At 38.5% G+C, this 18,630-nt stretch overlaps 1 protein-coding gene across 5 annotated transcripts in view; it reads left to right on the top strand.

Annotated features, from left to right (window-relative positions):
- The window catches only part of LOC122549944 (shugoshin 1-like), a 44,297-nt gene extending 27,057 nt beyond the window's left edge, over positions 1 to 17,240 (top strand). For 3 of the 5 annotated variants that reach the window (XM_087987301.1, XM_087987299.1, XM_087987300.1), the window contains 5 exons: positions 2,249 to 2,388; positions 4,323 to 5,249; positions 11,932 to 12,177; positions 12,901 to 13,084; positions 16,931 to 17,240. In XM_087987301.1, the coding sequence (XP_087843427.1) occupies positions 2,249 to 2,388; positions 4,323 to 5,249; positions 11,932 to 12,177; positions 12,901 to 13,084; positions 16,931 to 17,081 (1,648 nt within the window). In that variant the 3' untranslated portion in view covers positions 17,082 to 17,240. The remainder of the gene's footprint in view (positions 1 to 2,248; positions 2,389 to 4,322; positions 5,250 to 11,931; positions 12,178 to 12,900; positions 13,085 to 16,930) is intronic. The other 2 variants (XM_087987302.1, XM_087987303.1) reach the window with 2 other exon arrangements.
- Positions 17,241 to 18,630: the final 1,390 nt, after the last annotated feature.

The following is an 18,630-nucleotide window of genomic DNA, read 5'->3' as shown; positions in this document are numbered from 1 at the left end:
AGACTCCAAGGGACATGATGTGGCAGATTGGGCCACACACGCTCTGTGTGGCTACCAATAATCCACATCCTATGCTTCCCTCAGCACCGTTCTCGGGATGCCTCTCAAATGACTATCAGTGGCACTGGCAGAATCACACCTATTTGTTGACCACTTATAGCAGTGCTCGCCACTTTACCAAGGTGCAGTGGAAAGTGCTGAGGAATCCCTGGAACATTTCCCTGGATCGGTTTAAGCGGGCATTGGACCGATCCGAGGAGCTTAAGCAGATATTACGAAAGCATCAAACCAATGTCACCAAGGTTACGGTGTCTACCTTTATACATGGACAGGAGGTAGTACATGCTGCCCGTGTAGTGGACGTGGAGTCAGCTCATCATTGGTGGGACATATTGAGTGGTATGTCCTCCACTGCGGGGACATTCCTGTTCCCACCCTTGTCGATCCTGGTAGCGGTCCTGGTGATTTTAACATGCTGTAATGTCCTGACTTGCTTGTATATTTGGCGTGTACGTAGGCGCTTGTTAGAAAGAATACATATGGGCATAATGTAACACATGTATTGGGTCAAGCAGTGGAATGTGGTGTAAAATTATGTCCCAATACATGTGTGAATCATTATGCAACACATGTATTGGGCCAAGCAGTGGAATGTGGTGAAAGGGTTAAAATTGTGTCCCAATACATGTGTGAATCTAACCGAAAATGGAAGGTGTCGCTTGGTCCCGTGTGAATCTTGTTATACACCTTCCCGTGTGAATCTTCTTATCTGTATGTAACCAGAATGGAATGTGTTTTTTAGCCTTGCTCTGCTGTTCACATGAATGTTTATATCTGGAAAAGGGTATATCAGCTGGAGAAGTCTCCAGTTCGGTAGAGTCTGCTCCGGGGTTACGTTTAACCGCCGAGCGTGGGTTGTTGGCAACCGCTCTACGAGAACTGACGGCTCCCAGTTTTGGTAACATGTAGAGTGAGTATAAGCCAGACCCGTTGTAAGTACGAGACTGGTTGTGGGGACACTGCGGGGAATAAAACACTTATATTCTAGCAGACTCGCCTCTTGGCTGTTTGTTCTGTGTCAGACTACTTTCCTGCGAGCCTGGTCCTTGACCTTGAGAATTTTTTAAAACAGTAATGCACAAAATTTGGTTTCTGTTGTAAAGTTACTAAATGACACCAGATGCTGATTAAGCTAGTGCAGTTTTTGTGAACATAGCAAAAGAATTTTTCCCCATTTCTAGTATTTGAAGCATTAAAGAAATCTCTTGCCCCTTCCAAGTAATTAACTTGGATTTTTGGTCATCTTTGTGACATTTGTATCAATCAGTATTGTGAAAAAGATTGTATAATGTTAATACTGCCAGTATGATGGAGTGTTTGAGGATAGATGTAACAGGATCGATGGGATACCATCGCAGAACTGTCCTATGAAGAGAGGAAACTGGGCCTGTTCTCAATAATTTTGCAGAATTGAGAGGTGATTTAATTGAAACACATAAAATGCTTAATGTTTTCCATAGTTGGGAAATATGGGGAAATCCACTTAAGACCAAGATTTTGTTTTATACAGAGACTTGTTTATTTGTCATCACTTTCATTAGAATTTATATTTTGATAATGAGCCAAAGCAAAGAATAAAAATACTGTATAAGATTCAAGACTTTTCTTACAAGGAACAAACTAGTGAAGGTAAACTGAGAAATTATCCTTGTGGTCACAAGCTTCAAGCAAAAATGTAAGGCATAGAACAATCTATCAAGCATATAAATTGAGTGAAATATTTGACTTTGACTCTTATTTAGGAAAATGAAATAAACTCAAATTGCATTTATATAGAACTTTTCATGACTTTGACATACTTCTCAAGAGTATTCACTGTTGCAGTATAGGAAAATATATTAAATAAACAGAAACAAGAACCAAATAAGATTGGGAAAGCACTTGAGAGGTTCTATACAACAGTAAAAGGTAAAATTGCCAATTACCAGGCTGCAGTCTCATTAGAGAGAGATGACTGTTGGTGGCATCACAGTATTGCAAACCAGCCATCCAGTCAATTGAATTATACAGGCTTCTGTTGTACATAAGATAATTTGTATGAAAAATAATAGCAGAAGTGTAACTGAAATTTTGTAAATATCTTTGATTTCTGCAATATTTTTGTTACAGTTACTTTGCTAAATTTAAAATAGCTGCAAAATTACATTATATATTAAACATCTGTGTTAAACAAAATTGCCTTTCTTAGGGATGCTGAGATGCAAGCTTCCTTGGAAAACTCCAGAATTCATTCTCCTGAAAATACTGAGATCACTACAGCTGAAGCGAGTAGAACACTGTTATCCAATATGGTGGAGTCCCAGCCTTCATTAAAAAGCATATCCAGAGGTAAGACCATTTATTTAAGTTTTGCTTGTAAGTAATAAGTGCTTTCAACCACCCATATATCCAACAAATAACCAAAGAACTGCAGATGCTGGAAATCAGAAACAAAATCAGAAATTGTTGCAAAAACTCAGTAGACCTGGCAACATCTGTGGAGAGAAAGCAAAGTTAACATTTCAGGTTCAGTTCTGAAAAAAGTCACTGGATCTGAAATGTTAACTCTTCTCTCTCGCTCGCTCTCCTTAGATGTTGCCAGACCTGCTCAGTTTTTCTGGGAGAAAGTGAGGACTGCAGATGCTGGAGATCAGAGCTGAAAATGTGTTGCTGGAAAAGCACAGCAGGTCAAGCAGCATTCAAGGAACAGGAGAATCGACGTTTCGGGCATGAGACCTTCTTCAGGATTCCTGAAGAAGGGCTCATGCGTGAAACGTCGATTCTCCTGTTCCTTGGATGCTGCCTGACTGCTCAGTTTTTCTGACACTTTCTGATTTTGAACCACATACCCATTTCTACCTTTGTAAAAGCAGACAATTTAAAAAATACTATTCCATCTTGTTAATGAAAAATGTAATATTATTTTGAGGGGAAGTTTCAAAGGGAAGTCTGTAGAAAATGACCAGTTTAAGGTCAGAAGATTTCTTTTTCAACTTTGTAGTTGCATTCCTGAAAAGTATGACTTTAATTGAAACATTAAGTGAATTAATGTAAGTGTAGATTTTGTATCATCCTCACTATTTGTCTTCCCACCTATGTTTGGCGTCTGCACACGTGATTATAGTACATTCACTTAACTTTTCCATCTGAATATGTTATATAGTATATTTGTGGCCCCAGTACTAATTCCTATGGTACTCCACTAAGTACAGGTTGCCATCTTGAAAATGTCCCCTTTCTCTGAGCTGTCTTAGTTAGTCATTACTCTGTCCATGCTGACATACTAACCCAACACCGTGGACTCTTACCTCAATAAATAGCCTTGTGTGCAGTACCTTATCAAATACCTTTTAGAATTCCAAATGTATTACATATTCTGCTTCTTCTTTATCTATCTTGAATGTTCCCTCCTATAGTAAGTTTGTCAGGCATGATTTCTTTATCATGAAACCATGCTGACTCTGCTTGACATTTTATGTCTAAATGCTCAGCTCTTACATCCTATATAATCGATCTTAGCATGAAAGTTATAGAGTCCTAGAGATGTACAGCATCCAATTTGTCAATGCTGACCAAATAACCTAAATAAATCTAGTTCCATTTGCCAGCATTTGGCCCATATTCCTCTAAACCCTTCCTATTAATATACACATCTTTTAAATGTTGTAATTGTACTAGCCTCCATCACTTCCTTGGGCAGCTTGTTCCATACATGCACTACTGTGTGAAAACGTTGCCCCTCTCACCTTAAACCTATGCCCTCTAGTTTTGGACTCCCGCCCAGGGGAAAGACCTTGTCTCTTTACCCTATCCATGTCCCTCAAATTTTGTAAACCTCTATACGGTCACCCCTCAGCCTCTGACACTCCAGGGAAAATAGGCTCAGCCTATCCAACCTCTTCCTATAGCTCAAATCTTCCAATCCTGGCAATATCCTTGTAAGTCTTTTCTGAACCCTTTCAAGTTTCACAACATCCTTCCTATAGTAGGAGACCAGAATTGCATGCAGTATTCCAAAAGTAGCCTAATCAATGTCTTGTACAGCAGCAACATGATCTCCCAATGCTTATACTCAGTTCACTGACTAATAAAAGCAAGCTTACCAAACACCACCTTCACTATGCTATCTACTTGCAATTCCATTTTCAAGGAACTATGAGCCTTCTAATAAGTGGAATATAGCTTTTTCCAACAGTTTAAATAAGGCATTGATCTGCCTTTAAAGCTTTTTGGTGTAAAAAGCTGATGGCCATTGAAGTTTTATTTGTATTCTATTTCAAAAGGGAGAAGTCAAGACTCAGCCCATTTAGTTGCTCCACTGGATGATGCATTGTTTGAGAGAATGGATACAGTGCCAGCTGGGGTTTCCATTAGGCGACGATCTGGAAGGAGAAGCTCATCTTTCCATGCTCAAATTAGTGCCTTCAATTTATTCACCACTTTTGAAAACTGTACAGAGGTACCTTCCACAAGTGAAGAACACAAGTTTGATACAAATGTCAAACCTTTTGAAAATGTGCCCAATTCTCTCAATTGTAGTCAAGGAACTGAAATAGAAAGCACTGAACCAAATCAGGTGCAAATGTCGGACAACTGGGATTCTGAGAAAGTTGAAACCAAGTTTGCAAGCAGTGTGAGGAACATTGAAATTGTTAATTCAAAAAATCCAGAGAGCATTTCAGAATTAGAACAGGAAGTGGAGCAAAGGGGAAGAAGAAGAAAGGTAATGGAAAGAAATAAAAGTACGTCTTTAAATAAACACGTGAAACCAGTAAGAACTAGAGCCAGATCAAAAAGTAGAGATGGAAGTCAAAGCAACGGAAGTGCTGGCAAGGAGAGAAAAATGATTCTTGATTGTAGTGATACGTATAATTTTGATTATGAAGAAAGTATTCATCTTACACCTTTCCGTAGAAAACCTGAGCCAAGTTCATGTGAGAATATAAACTCTACTAAAAGCAGTATTGGTTCAGAGAGTAATTCAGATGATGATTTGGATGATAGTCTTTATCTACCTCCTGCTGATAAAAGACTTAAGAAATCATGGAGTGCGTGTAAAGCTAAAAGTGAAACACCAACAGCTGTAATAACCAGGCCAAGCCAAAGAACAGTAATTCTCCGAAAAGACTCAACACTCAAAAAAGAACCTGGAGTGGAAATCACACAAAATGAAATAGCACAGTCTAACTTATTGAAAACATCAGAGTATGGTCAGTATATGTTCATTTATTCTGTTTCTATCAACTGATCATTTAATCTAGTGCATTGAAAGCTAAGATTCAATTTTCTCCTTTGTCTTTTAGAAATGTTAATTTCGTGGATGCAACATATATGCAAAAGGGGTGGAGCTCAATGATGCTAGGCATCTTCCTCCTTTGTATTAGACATGAATTTTCATAGGTTGAGAGTATGGAATAGCTGCTTCTACAAAAGGCATGAATGTTAAAATTAATATGGAAATAAGATGGGGTGTGATTTCATAACTGAAAAGGCCATGCAATAAGATTTTACATTTTAAAAGTTTAAACTTCTGTTTTTTTTAAAGCACTATTAACATTATATCTTTGAACATAATTGTCTCCATTCTACTTTCAACTTCAACTAAGAACTCATCTTTACGTCACAGTTTATTGTCCATTTTTTCAATCCTTCTGGAACCAAAGTAATGTACATCTCTGATCTCGTGTTTATTCTGATTCTCCTTTATTTCCCAGTCTGAAACTTTGACTTCAAGACCCATCCTCTCTGTGAGGCTTACATTGCTGATTTCCCTAGTAAAACTAGAGAAAGAGATGTGGCAATGTATAATTTCTCTTAAACTGGACTTTTTATTCTGAGCACAGGCTTCACATGCATCTTGGCATTTTGTCCCATAGAAATAATTCCTCAAATCTACTGTTCCTATTGTTGGTTCTGGCAGATTCACTATTTTCAAGCTGTTGCAGCCACAGCCTACCATCTCTCAGACTATAAACAGCAGAGATATATGAAATAAAGAAACATTCTGCTGTAAACCCATTTTTGTGATAGTGGGATGCATCAGTTATTTTCAGATAAAGGCACATCAATTATCTTGATGTTAAAAATTTCCTTTGAGTAAAGTATAATGATAATTTAAAGCTGTCTCTTGTTTACTAGCTGCTTTCAGAACCTTCTATGGTCTTGAGAAATGGCAAATGCCTCATTGTCAGACCATTTCCTTGGGCAGTATTTGGAGAGATTGCTATAACCCTAGTTGTGAATATGTCATACTAGCAATGCAGTAGGACTTCCCTTTTGATTTAAATCTCCAAACTTGTCTGAGCTCTTCAAATCTAGTTTTCTTTCAGCTGTCATTTCATGTCTGCACCATAACAATGCTGAGATTTCAGCCGTAGCATCAAGTTCAATATAATTTTATCCACCTAAAGATATAAACATGAAAAATAAGATCTTAAAATTTGAGCAGCAGACTGTTACAAATTAATGTGATTAGTCCTTTTGTGTTATAACAATCTTTCTTCCAGCTCATAGGACTTTTCCATTGTTCTGGTATAATCACCCTATGGGCTTCCACAGCTAATATATTAGGACTGAGGCATCCACGCTACTACTGCAAATATCCAACTGATTGATTGTCAGGCTGAATAGTAGAACTCTGATCTATATTTACTGTTTCTGGAATGGATCTTGAACCTGTGCACCTTCTGATTTGAAAAGAATGTTTGCTCACAAGTTTCTGTCACGACATTAGTTAGAATTTTAAATTTCAAGTGTGATGTATTCAGAGATCAATGCTCATTCTGATTTGAGCACAAAAAGATTTGCATGAACACATCCAACATAAACCAGGGGACGCAGTCGTGGGTCTGGACTTGCCAACAGGAAACATGAGTTTCACCAGTTTGTTCAGAGGAGATAATACCTTTGAGACTCAGCCATATGAAGTGAGGTTTTCTCATGTCTCAGTTTGACAGTGCAACTCTTGTGTGCAATTTTCCAAGAACTTCTTTTATAGCTTCCATGTGAATGTTTCTCTTCAATTAACTTGCCATAGCACAACTTGTTTTGGACATGATCATCAAGTATTCTTCAAAATATGTGCTGCCCATCCTAGCTGAGTGTGCTGTAGCAGACTGTGGCTGTTGGAAAGGGAGAGTATGTCAGTATTAGGAAACTAGTCTTTGTCATCTGATCTTGTTTCTTTGCAAGCTAGCCCTGCAAAAGTGGTGTGGAGATCACAAAAATAGGATAAGGCAGATCAACTCATGGCTTGAAGGATGATGTTGAATTCCTGAGACATTGGGACTGGCTTTGGGGGAGATGGCACCTGTACAAACAGGATAGTTGTACCTGAACAAAATCAGAAATGAGTTCCTGTGAGCATTTTGCTAATACTGCTTTTTCCATTTAGGGGCATGGTGGGAATCTTTCATATAACTTTGCAATGCAGTGAAAAACCAAGAGACTATTAGAGAGTAATACCAAGGTTCTCAAAACACTGGGAGAAACAGATAGCATTAAAATACAAGGTAGATTTGTAAAAGGAAGAAAGAAATGCTGTCTAAATCAGGCTTACACTGCATGCATGTCAATGCATGGAGTATGGTTGGTAAGATCCATGAATTAAAGTGCAGATTGCCATGTACAGGTAGTTCTTCTGTAACGTTATGGTTATGTTCTAATGCAATTTTGCATTAGAGAAAAATAATCCTTTAGAAACAACTTGGTGTTGGCAATGTAATAACACACGTTATAATAGTTCACGCTTTAGAAACAGTGTTCCCAGTTGTCAATCGTGCCAACTAAATGTGTTATAGCAGTACGACCTGTAGATGATGTGACTATAAGTGAGACATCCCTCAAGGAAGGGCAGGACTGGGTATTAAATATTTATGGTCACAAAGGAACTTTGTTCAGAAAAGGGTGGGGGAAAGAAAGAGGAGGAAGGGTGGTAACAATTGTTAGTTTAAACAAATTATTTTAATTTATTCATTTGTTGGATAAGGGTAGTTAAGAGTCATCCACATTGCTCTGCATCTGGAGTCACATGTAGGCCAGACCAGGTATGGATGGTTGTTTCCAGATTGGTTTTTCTGACAATGAATGATGAAATACAAATATTATTGAATTCAAATTCAACAATCTGCTATGGTGGGATTCGAAGCCCGGTCCCCAACACGTTAAATGTGTCTCTAAATTAACAGTCAATAGATAATACAACTGGGTCATCGCCTCCCTTTTATACAGTTGAGGAAAGCATTTTAATGTTTCAGAAAGTGAATGTCCCAGAAGAACAGAATAGATTTGGCTAGAAATATGGAACATAACGGGTGCAATTAAATCACTTAATGTAGCCTATAGATTACCAACTGATAGGAAGATTTAAAGAGTCAATCTGCAATGAAATGACAGAGAGGTGCGTACATCATCGTTAGTTATAATGGGGATTGTAACTACCCGAATGTTTGCTGACATCGTGGTAGCGGAGGGACAAGCCTTTCTAGATTTGTATTCTGCAGAAATTTCTGTATTGGTATCTGACAGTCCAAAAAAGAGGCTGTAACATTGTATTCCTGTTGTAATACCCTTATGCACTTTGTACGGTATGGATCTGCCTGTACTGCATGCAAAACCAAACTACACCAGACCTAGGTACATGTGACAATAATAAATCAAATCAAATTCAGGATGTTTCTATTTTTTTAGAAACAAGCATGGCTAAGTAAAGCAATTATCAGTGAGGAAGCATTTAGGGGACAGTAATCATTGTATCAAAAGGTGTGTTGGAATAAAGTAATTTCGAGAGAGAATAATTAACTGATGGAGAGTTCAGTTCAAAGGGGAAAGAACCAAACTGGGCCAAACGGACTGAAACTGAAGGTTGGCAAGAAAATCTAATTCTACAGAGGAGATGGTTTGAGCACAGTTGGGGGATAAACAGTAAAAAGGTGGATAAAAGGAGTGTGGTTGCTTTTTTAAAAAAAAGGAATTGGTATATGAAGGCAGGGAGTGTGGCTAATGTTATAGAGTTTGTACAGCACAGGAGAGGCCTTTTGGTCCATTGAGTCTATACTGACTTATTTATACTCATCCCACTTTCTGGCACTTGGCACAGAGACTTGAATGTCATGACATGTCAAGTTTAGATCAGAGTGGTGCTGGACAAGCGCAGCAGGTCAGGCAGTATCTGAGGAGCAGGAAAATCAAAGTTTCGGGCAAAAGCCCTTCATCCTAATCTTTTGCCCAAATCGTTGATTTTCCTGCTCCTCGGATGCTGCCTGACCTGCTGTGCTTTTCCAGCATTACTCCGATCTAAACTCTGGTTTCCAGCATCTGCAGTCCTCACTTTTGCTTATGACATGTCAAGTGCTCATCCAAGTACTCTCCTTTGTTTTTTTCCCACCAGGCGGTGCATTCCACATTCCCACCATTCTCACAATAAAAAGGGTTTGAAGATCGCTCACTTCTCAGCTTCCTAGTGTCCTGCTATTCCTTGTATTCTCCCTCGTCTTGTTACTTCTTCCAAAGTGCACCCCCTCGTACTTTTAAACATGTTAAATGAATACTCTCCTTACTAAGGAAAGCGATGCTACTTGGGCCACGGTGACAGGGTTAAATTCAAAAAAAAATTTGAGGTTGTATTAGTGGTTGTATTATGGACCAGGCCAGAACCCTCATTTTAAGAAGGCAGCCTAGGACCTAACTTTTCCAGTTGTTTTAAGCGGCTGTAAGATTAATATTCTAAGAGTGACACAGCTGGTCAAACCACTCTAAATAAATTCTGGTTTAATTTAAAATACACACAAACAAAATAAAACCGAATTTAGAATAACATAACTATTTGAAAACCCAACCAATGTGAAAGTGCAACTTAACAAAGAGCTGTTCCAATTTCCTGCAACTTCTCATAAACCAAACCCCTGGCGAAAAAGTGAATTCAAACACAGGTTCTTACAGGAGAGAGATGTCAGAGAGAGGATCAGCATGGAGTTTTTGTTCTGGGTCCCCAGCTAAAACTAACCTAAACTAGAAAAAACCCAGAACTGGGAGAACTGGCCACTCCCCTTTCATTGTTCAAGTATTTTCTAAACAAAAACCTGAAAGCCTTTTTTGATTATTGATTTGGTAGTATCTGTTAGCCATTATTAAAATAGCCAGTTGAGACATTTTGGCAACTCTGCCTTTACGACCCCTCCCAAAATAAAAAAACAGAATAACCTTATTAAAGGAGCGACATCGTCATAGTTGTTTCTGAATGTTGGTAAGGCACTAGGACTTGAAATATGTTCAAGGATATTGAAGAAAGTGAATGGAAATTGCAGAGGCACTGACAATGCTTCAATCTTCCTTAGAATTGGTTTATGCCAGAGGACTGTAGAATTGGACATGTTCGAAAAAGGTTGTAAAGATGAGCCCAACAATTTCATCAGTTGGTTCAACTTCAGGGATCAGGAAACTTTTTTTGGGATAGAATTAAGTCTTGCGGTTAATTAGGAAGAGCCTAATTATGGGAAAATGTTTAACCAACTTGTGTTTTTTTTTCTGAAAATGCATCAGAGTTCAAGGATAATGCTTTTGACTTTTAACAGTGCCACACAACAGACCTGTGAGGAAAAGTTCAGCTCGTGGAATAAGAAGCATAGTAGCAACATGAATACAGAATTGGCTGAGTGATATTTCTAACGCTGGAGGAAGATTTTTTTTTTAGTGGAATTCTCCAGGAATCAATTTTGGGTCCCTTGTTCTTCCTAATATACAAAAGAACATTAACATTAACAGATAAGTGACAGACGATGTGCAATGCAGAGAAATGTCAGGTGAATATATTTTGATAGAGCATTGAGTTACAGAATAAAAAATCAAGGTCACTGTCATGAAAGGTAGTGAAGACCTGGATGTATGTGTGCATAGGTCACTAAATTTAGCAAGGCATGTAGAGCAAGAAATGAATAAATCAAGCAGTATCCTAAGCATTCTTAATAGGGGCATGGAGTATGGGAGTAAGAAGTTTATGAATAAGTTATAGAAGACATTAGTTAGACCTTGGCTGAAGTGTATAATTCTGCATGCCATACATTTAGGAAGAATGTGAATGCATTGGAGAGAACTCAAGAGATTTTCACAAATGGTTCCAGGGTGGAGACCCTTCCGTATGAAGTTATATTGGAAAAGTTGGGACGATTCTTGTTGAAAAGGAAAAGGCTAAGAGGATGTTTGATCAAAGCTTTCAAAATGAAGGAGCTTGGGAGAAACTGTGCCCCCTTATTTAAAGCATTGAGAACAAAAGGACACAGATGTAAGGTAATTTGTAAAAGATATGAATGTGAGTAGTTAGAATCTGGAATGCACTGCCTGGAAGTATGATGGAGACCACTCCAATTGAAGAATTTAAGAGGGCCTTTGATAACTATTTAAATGGAAATAATATACATGGTTATCAGGAAAATGCAGGACAATGGCAATAAATCATATTCATTCAGAATTCTGCAGGCATGATGTGTTAAATGTCCACCTGCATCATAACAATTTTAAAAAAGATTTTCTGGATTATTAGTCCAAACTTTCTTCTTGTTAGTTCTGTAGCACAACCTCTGTTGGTGGCATTCTACAAATAAGGTCATAAATGGTGAGCTTTGATTCTGGAAAATTAATGCATATTTAAAGGTGGCTCATTTCTCAGGGGTTCAATTTAACACTTTGGTCAAAGTCAAATGTTTGTTTAAGTTTTTATTTCCAACATAGAAAGAAAATGAGTGATCTGTTGGCATGCTGAATGTCAAGTTTTCAGATTAGATTAGATTACTTAAAGTGTGGAAACAGGCCCTTTGGCCCAACATCTTTTAAGACAAACTCAAGATATTTTTTAGTTTCTAATGCTTAATGTGTTAATACGTCTTATTTGCTCATTAGATAAAATAAATTTATTGGAACATTCTCAAACAGCTGCACAGCATTTCCAGTTCCAAACTGAGTCAGATAATGAACCAGAAAGCCCTTCTATCAAACATAAAAACGTAGAGAATTTTCAAAATTCTGAAGAAAGCAGCACTGTTGAATATCTCAAACCAGTACTGAAGAAATGTATGCTCCTACAGCAAGAAGTAAATGCAGGAAAGAATGCAACAATGAAGAATAAAGACAAGTTTAAAACACCAAGTATGGATATTTTCAGAAGCTGCTACATATTAGTTTGCGCAAAAATAATTTCTACCAACAATAAGCATCACTTAAGATTTATTTTGGACATGGTTAATATGGTTTCATTTATCATTAAGATCACTTTTGAATATAAAAGATTTAAAATTTGCCCACATAGTAATCTAATTCCTTGAACTGAACATGTCTATCAGTATATATATATTTTAACATTTCCAATATAATTCCTTTTGGTGGTATTGATCTGTCCTTTCAAATGGTGCTGATTTTTGGCATTTTCTGCTAAATGCAGTATTTGCACTTCTAAACTTTGATTTAAAAAAAAAATTCTGATGGATATTGTTTATGGACATGTTCATTCTCTAATGTAATTGTGCATTATATGGTAGAACTTCTCTAAGTGAATATGTTTTAAAAATTCAGAGCAGATCTTGGAGCATTAAATTATTTCAAGTCTATTAATTTTCTCCTTACTGCTATACATAGGCTAGTAAATATAAATTTCAAGTTAAGACAAAATAGAAAATATTGTCAGTAATATTCTAAGACAGCTTACTTTATAAGATGTTTGGCTAAATTATAAATATCCATTAGAAAGCTGTGTGAAGTCAGGGAACATATCAACCAATTTATTTGTAGTTCTATACAATAACTGTTCCCTCTTTTGTAAGAAAGGAATTGTATCTCAGATATACCATTTAATTTTTCATATTATTGAAACAGGAAAGAACTTTAAACCTCGCTTCAGTCTCTGTGATGTCACCAATTTTTCAAAACTACCTTCTGAAAAAAAGGAAAAGAAGATGTCCTGTCCTGCTTTGTTAGAAAGAATGAATACAATTTCGCCAATAGTTCGTAAACGGAGATGCACCATGACTGTAAATTACAAGGAACCCAGTCTCTCAGTGTGAGTTGAACTTGTTCGTATACATTATAGAAAATACAGCATTAAGAAATCATTTTACCTGTCTTAGGCTTTTCAGTTGGAATTATCTACTTTATTTCACATTTTACCATCCTTTTCCTCATACACACTTAACATTCTTCCTTTCTGAGCACTTATCACATTTTTATCTCTGTCAATGCTGCAACAGTAAAATTGCCCTTGTGTGAGGATACATTACTGTGTAAGGTAAATCATGTTTTCGGGATCCCTGAGGGGGAGGAGGAGCAGCCCCAAGTTATAGTCCACATAGCACTCATGACATAGGTAGGAAAAGGGATGGGGATTTAAGGCAGAAATTCAGGGAGCTAGTGTGGAAGCTTAGAGCTAGAACAAACAAAATTTGTTATCTCCAGTTTGTTACCCGTGCATGTGCGAGCAAGGAATAGGGAGAGAGAGGAGTTGAATATATGGCAACAGATGGAGCAGGAGGGCGGGTTTTGGATTCCTGGATAATTGGGGCTTATTCTGGGGCGGGTGGGACTTCTACAAACAGGATGGTCTTCACCTGAACCAGAGGGGTAACAATATCCTGGGGGAGGTGGGGGGGGGGATATTTGCTAATGCTTTTCGGGAGGGTTTAAACTAATTAAGCAGGGGGTTGGGAGTTCCAGTATCCAGGAGGTTGAGAGTAGTGGGGTCAGAAATATGGTTGCAAGAGTGCACCGGCAAGCTAAAAGGTGGTTTGAAGTGTGTCTATTTCAACGCCAGGAACATCTGGAATAAGGTGGGTGAACTTGCAGCATGGATTGGTACCTGGGACTTCGATGTTGTATCGATTTCAAAGACATGGATACAGCAGGGACAGGAACGGTTGTTGCAGGTTCCGGGATTTAGATATTTCAGTAAGAACAGAGAAGATGGTAAAAGAGGGGGAGGTGTGGCATTGTTAGTCAAGGACAGTATTATGATGGCAGAAAGGACGTTTGAGGACTTGTCTCCTGAGATAGTATGGGCTCAGGTAGAAACAGGAGAGGCGAGGTCACCCTATTTGGAGTTTTCTATGCACCTCCAGTTAGTTCTAGAGAGTAGAGGAAAGGATAGCAAAGATATTCTTGATAGGAGTGAGAGTAACAGGGTAGTTATGGGGGATTTTTAACTTTCCAAATATTGACTGGAAATGCTATAGTTCGAGTACTTTAGATGAGTCAGTTTTTATCCAATGTGTGCAGGAGGATTTCCTGACACAGTATGTAGACAGGCCAACAAGGGGTGAGGCAACATTGGATTGGGTAATGAACCTGGCCAGGTGTTGGATTTGAAGGTAGGTGAGCACTTTGGTGATACTGACCACAATTCTGTTCTGTTCACTTTAGCGATGGGAAGAGATAGGTATATATCGCAGGGCAAGAGTTATAGCTGGGGGAAAGGTAGTTATCATGCGATTAGGCAAGATTTAGGATGCATATCATGGAGAAGGGAACTGCAGGGGATGGGCACAATTGAAATGTGGAGCTTATTCAAGGAACAGCTACTGCGTGTCCTTGGTAAGTATGTACCAGTCAGGCAGGGGAGGAAGTGGTCGAGCGAGGGAGCCATGGCTCACTAAAGAAGTTGAATATCTTGACAAGAGGAAGAGGACGGCTTATGTTAGGATGAGATGTGAAAGCTGAGTTAGGATACTTGAGAGTTACGAGTTAGCCAGTGAAGGCCTAAAGAGAGAGTTAAGAAGAACCAGGAAGGGACATGAGAAATCGTTGGCAGATAGGATCAACGAAAACTTTAAAGCTTTCTATAGGTATGTCAGGAATAAAAGAATGACTAGAGTAAGATTAGGGCCAATCAAGGACAGTAGTGGGAAGATGTGCGTGGAGTCCGAGGAAATGGGAGAAGTGCTAAATAAATATTTTTCGTCCATATTCACACTGGAAAAAGACAGTGTTGTCTAGGAAAATACTGAGATACAGGCAACTAGACTAGACGGGATTAAGGTTCACATGAAGGTGTTAGCAATTCTGGAAAATATAAAAATAGATAAGTCTCCAGGGCCAGATGGGATTTATCGTAGAATTCCCTAGGAAGCCAGGGAGGAGAATGCAGATCCTTTGGCTTTGATCTTTGTTGTCATTGTGCCAGAATTCTAGAGGATAGCAAATGTCATTCCCTTGTTCAAGAAGGGAATAGAGACAATCCTGGCAATTATAGGCTAGTGAGCCATGATTCGGTTTTGGGTAAGGGATAGGATTTATAGGAGAAAGTGAGGTCTGCAGATGCTGGAGATCAGAGCTGAAAATGTGTTGCTGGAACAGTGCAGCAGGTCAGACAGCATCCAGGGAAAAGGAGAATCGACGTTTCGGGCATAAGCCCTTCAGGAATAGAATTTATAATCATTTAGAAAGAAATAAGTTGATTAGGGATAGTCAACACGGTTTTGTGAAGGGTAGGTCATGTCTCACACATCTTTCTCAGTTCTTTGAGAAGGTGACGAAACAGGTGGATGAGGGTAAAGTGGTTGATGTGGTGTATGTGGATTTAGTAAAGCATTTGATAAGGTTCCCCATGGTAGGTTATTGCCCAAAATATGGAGGCATGGGATTGAGGGTGATTTAATGGTTTGGAACAGAAATTAGCTGGCTGCAAGATGACAAACTGTGGTAATTGAGGGAAATGTTCATCCTGGAGTTCAGTTAATAATGGTGTACCGCAAGGATCTGTTTTGGGTCCACTGCTGTTTGTTATTTTTATAAATGACCTGGATGAGGGCATAGAAGGATGGGTTAGTAAATTTGCGGATGACACTAAGTTTGGTGGAGTTGTAGATAGTGCTGAAGGATGTTTCAGGTTACAGAGGGACATAAATAAGCTGCAGAGCTGGGCTGAGAGGTGGGAAATGGAGTTTAATGTGGAAAAGTATGAGGTGATTCACTTTGGAAGGAGCAAGAGGAATAAAGAGCACTGGGTTAATTGTAAGATTCTGGACAGTGTTGATGAGCAGAGAGATCTTGGTGTCCATGTGTATAGATCCCTGAAAGTTGCCACCCAGGTTGATAGGGTCGATAAGAGGTCATATGGTGTGTTAGCTTTTATTAGTAGAGGAATTGAGTTTCGGAGTTATGAGGTCATGCTGGAGCTGTACAAAACTCTGGTGCGGCTGCATTTGGAGTATTGCATAGTTTTGTACCCCGCATTGTCGGAAGGATGTGTAAGTTTTGGAAAGGGTTCAGGGGCAATTTATCTGGTATGGAGGGAAGGTCTTATGAGGAAAGGCTGAGGGTCTTAAGGCTGTTTTCATTAGAGAGAAGGTTGAGAGGTGACTTAATTGAGACACACGATAATCAGAGAGTTAGATAGGTTGGACACTGACAGCCTTTTTCCTCGGATGTTGATGACTAGCATGAGGGGACATAGCTTTAAATTGAGGGGTGATAGATATAGGACAGATGTTAAAGGTAGTTTCTTTATTCAGAGTAGTAGGAGCGTGGAAGTTGTAGTTGACCTGCCAACTTTAAGGGTGTTTAGATGGTCATTGGATAAACATATGGATGAAAATGAAATAATGTAGGATAGATAAGCTTCAGACTGGTTCCATGGATTGGCGCAACTATGTTCGAAATCCAATTCTTAGATTTTGTAATTTTGGCTCAAAACTGATCAAACTGGTGCCCAAGATATGGCACAGAAGGTGAAATTCATTCCAAAAACCTCTTCCTCTGTCCTAAACCTTCTTTGAATTTCCTTGAAACACAGTAGTGATAAATATTCCAAATACTAACTAGGGATACCTTCTGTTATTTAACTTCCTGTTTTGTCTTAATCCATTTCCCTAATCCCAACTTTAAATGTTAATGAAAGATTTGTTCTAATCAACAGGAAATTACGAAGAGGAGACCGGTATACTGACACACAATTTTTGAATTCACCAATATTCAAACAACGAAAGAACAATGCGTGTATCCGCAAATCTGGGGAAAAGCCATTTCCGCTGAGTAGATATAATGAGGCATTTGTTGGCTGCCGTTAATTTTTTTTAAACTAAATATGAATTGTATTGGGATCATGATATTCTGAAGTTTAATCATTTATTGTATTTTTAAAATTTCAAACCTATTTCATGGGAAGAGTTTTTACACATGTAGTTAGATGCTCAAGAAAAGCTTAATAAATATGATCTACAAGTTTATTTAATTGGTTAATTATTCCTGCACAATGTCAGATTTCTGTCCTAAAATACTAATACTCGTCAAATAACATTGGATTATATGAAATGTCTACATGATTACATCACCTTCTGAGGCTGCATCTGTAGTATTTAGAATTGCTTGAACACATTGTGAATAAATCATCATATTTAAAATTTTGTTTTGTCTTGTTACTTTTGTCTTTGTTTTCTTTCATCAAAACTTTTCTAAATTTTGAATGGACTGTCAGCTATAATGTCAAACACAAATTGACTCCTGCATCTTGTTGGGAGGGTGGCAGTCACTCGAAGCCTGAAATGGCCTTAATTGTTTTTCCTGTTTTAAAGCAGGTGGCCTACTGTTGCAGTAGGGACCTTACCAATGTGCCCTGAGGGCTCCAACATATGAGTCAATAAATTCTCAATTGAAAGCCAGTAGTTTTGGTCAATATGGGGACTGAAATAGCATCTTAATAGGTGTTTATTACTATTGAAGCTTAACTAGCATGAGTCGGCTCCATTTAAATGGGGGTGGGAGTAAGCTTTGCATGGTCAGGAAGGAGGGTTACAGCCCAAGTGAGGACATATTTCAGGGAATTTGGAGGCAGTGTGGGAAGTTGGTGCAGAGGAGAAGAGGTGCTTTTTTGCTTTTTTTTGGGCTCATTTACAAGAATTTGTTCAAAAGAATAAATTGACGTCTAGGATCAGGAGTCCAGCACAAAGAGTGCTCAGGTTCAGGATATTTCATCTGGGTTGCAGAAGAACTTGGAGAGAGAGGGGAAAGATCCAATTGTTGTGATCCACGTGGGTACCAGTAATATAGGTAGAGGTTCTACTGAGGGAATATGAGCAGCTAGGGGTTAAAAGCAGAAATAAAAGTGCAATAATCTGTGAACCATCACATTAAACCAAGAGCAAATTCGCAACAGGTTAATAAGATTAAAAGAGATAAATGTGTGGCTCAAAGATTATGGGACATTGGCATCAGTATTGGGGAAAGAAGGAGCTGTTTCGATGGGATGGGTTCCACCTGAATCATGCTGGGACCAGAGACCTGCTGAATCACATAACTAGGGCTGTAGGAAGCTTTAAACAAAATAGTAGGGGTGGATTCAGTTGCATGGAAAAAGTTAAAGTGGGTTGGGGTGGGGTGAGGGCTCAGCAGAGGTTATTGAAGTTTCCAGAACAAGGACAGTGTATGGAAAAAGTCAGAATTCAGTGTTATGGATTCACTCATTCGAGTATATGATAAGTATTGTATTATGTCAATTTGCTAACTAAATGTATTTGTTTTGGGGGGGTCAGATGAGTGACTCAAGAATATTGCTATGTGAAAACACGTAATCTCTAAGATCGGGAAGCTACCATTTGCTATATAAGCAAACAGAATGGA

This window comes from Chiloscyllium plagiosum, unplaced genomic scaffold (assembly GCF_037043375.1).
Source record: "Chiloscyllium plagiosum isolate Xiang-an unplaced genomic scaffold, Cpla_swu_hap1 HiC_scaffold_5, whole genome shotgun sequence".
NCBI classification, from domain to species: Eukaryota; Metazoa; Chordata; class Chondrichthyes; order Orectolobiformes; family Hemiscylliidae; genus Chiloscyllium; species Chiloscyllium plagiosum.
The sequence above is the reverse complement of the archived record's forward strand: the minus strand, read 5'-3'. Positions and strand labels throughout refer to the sequence as shown.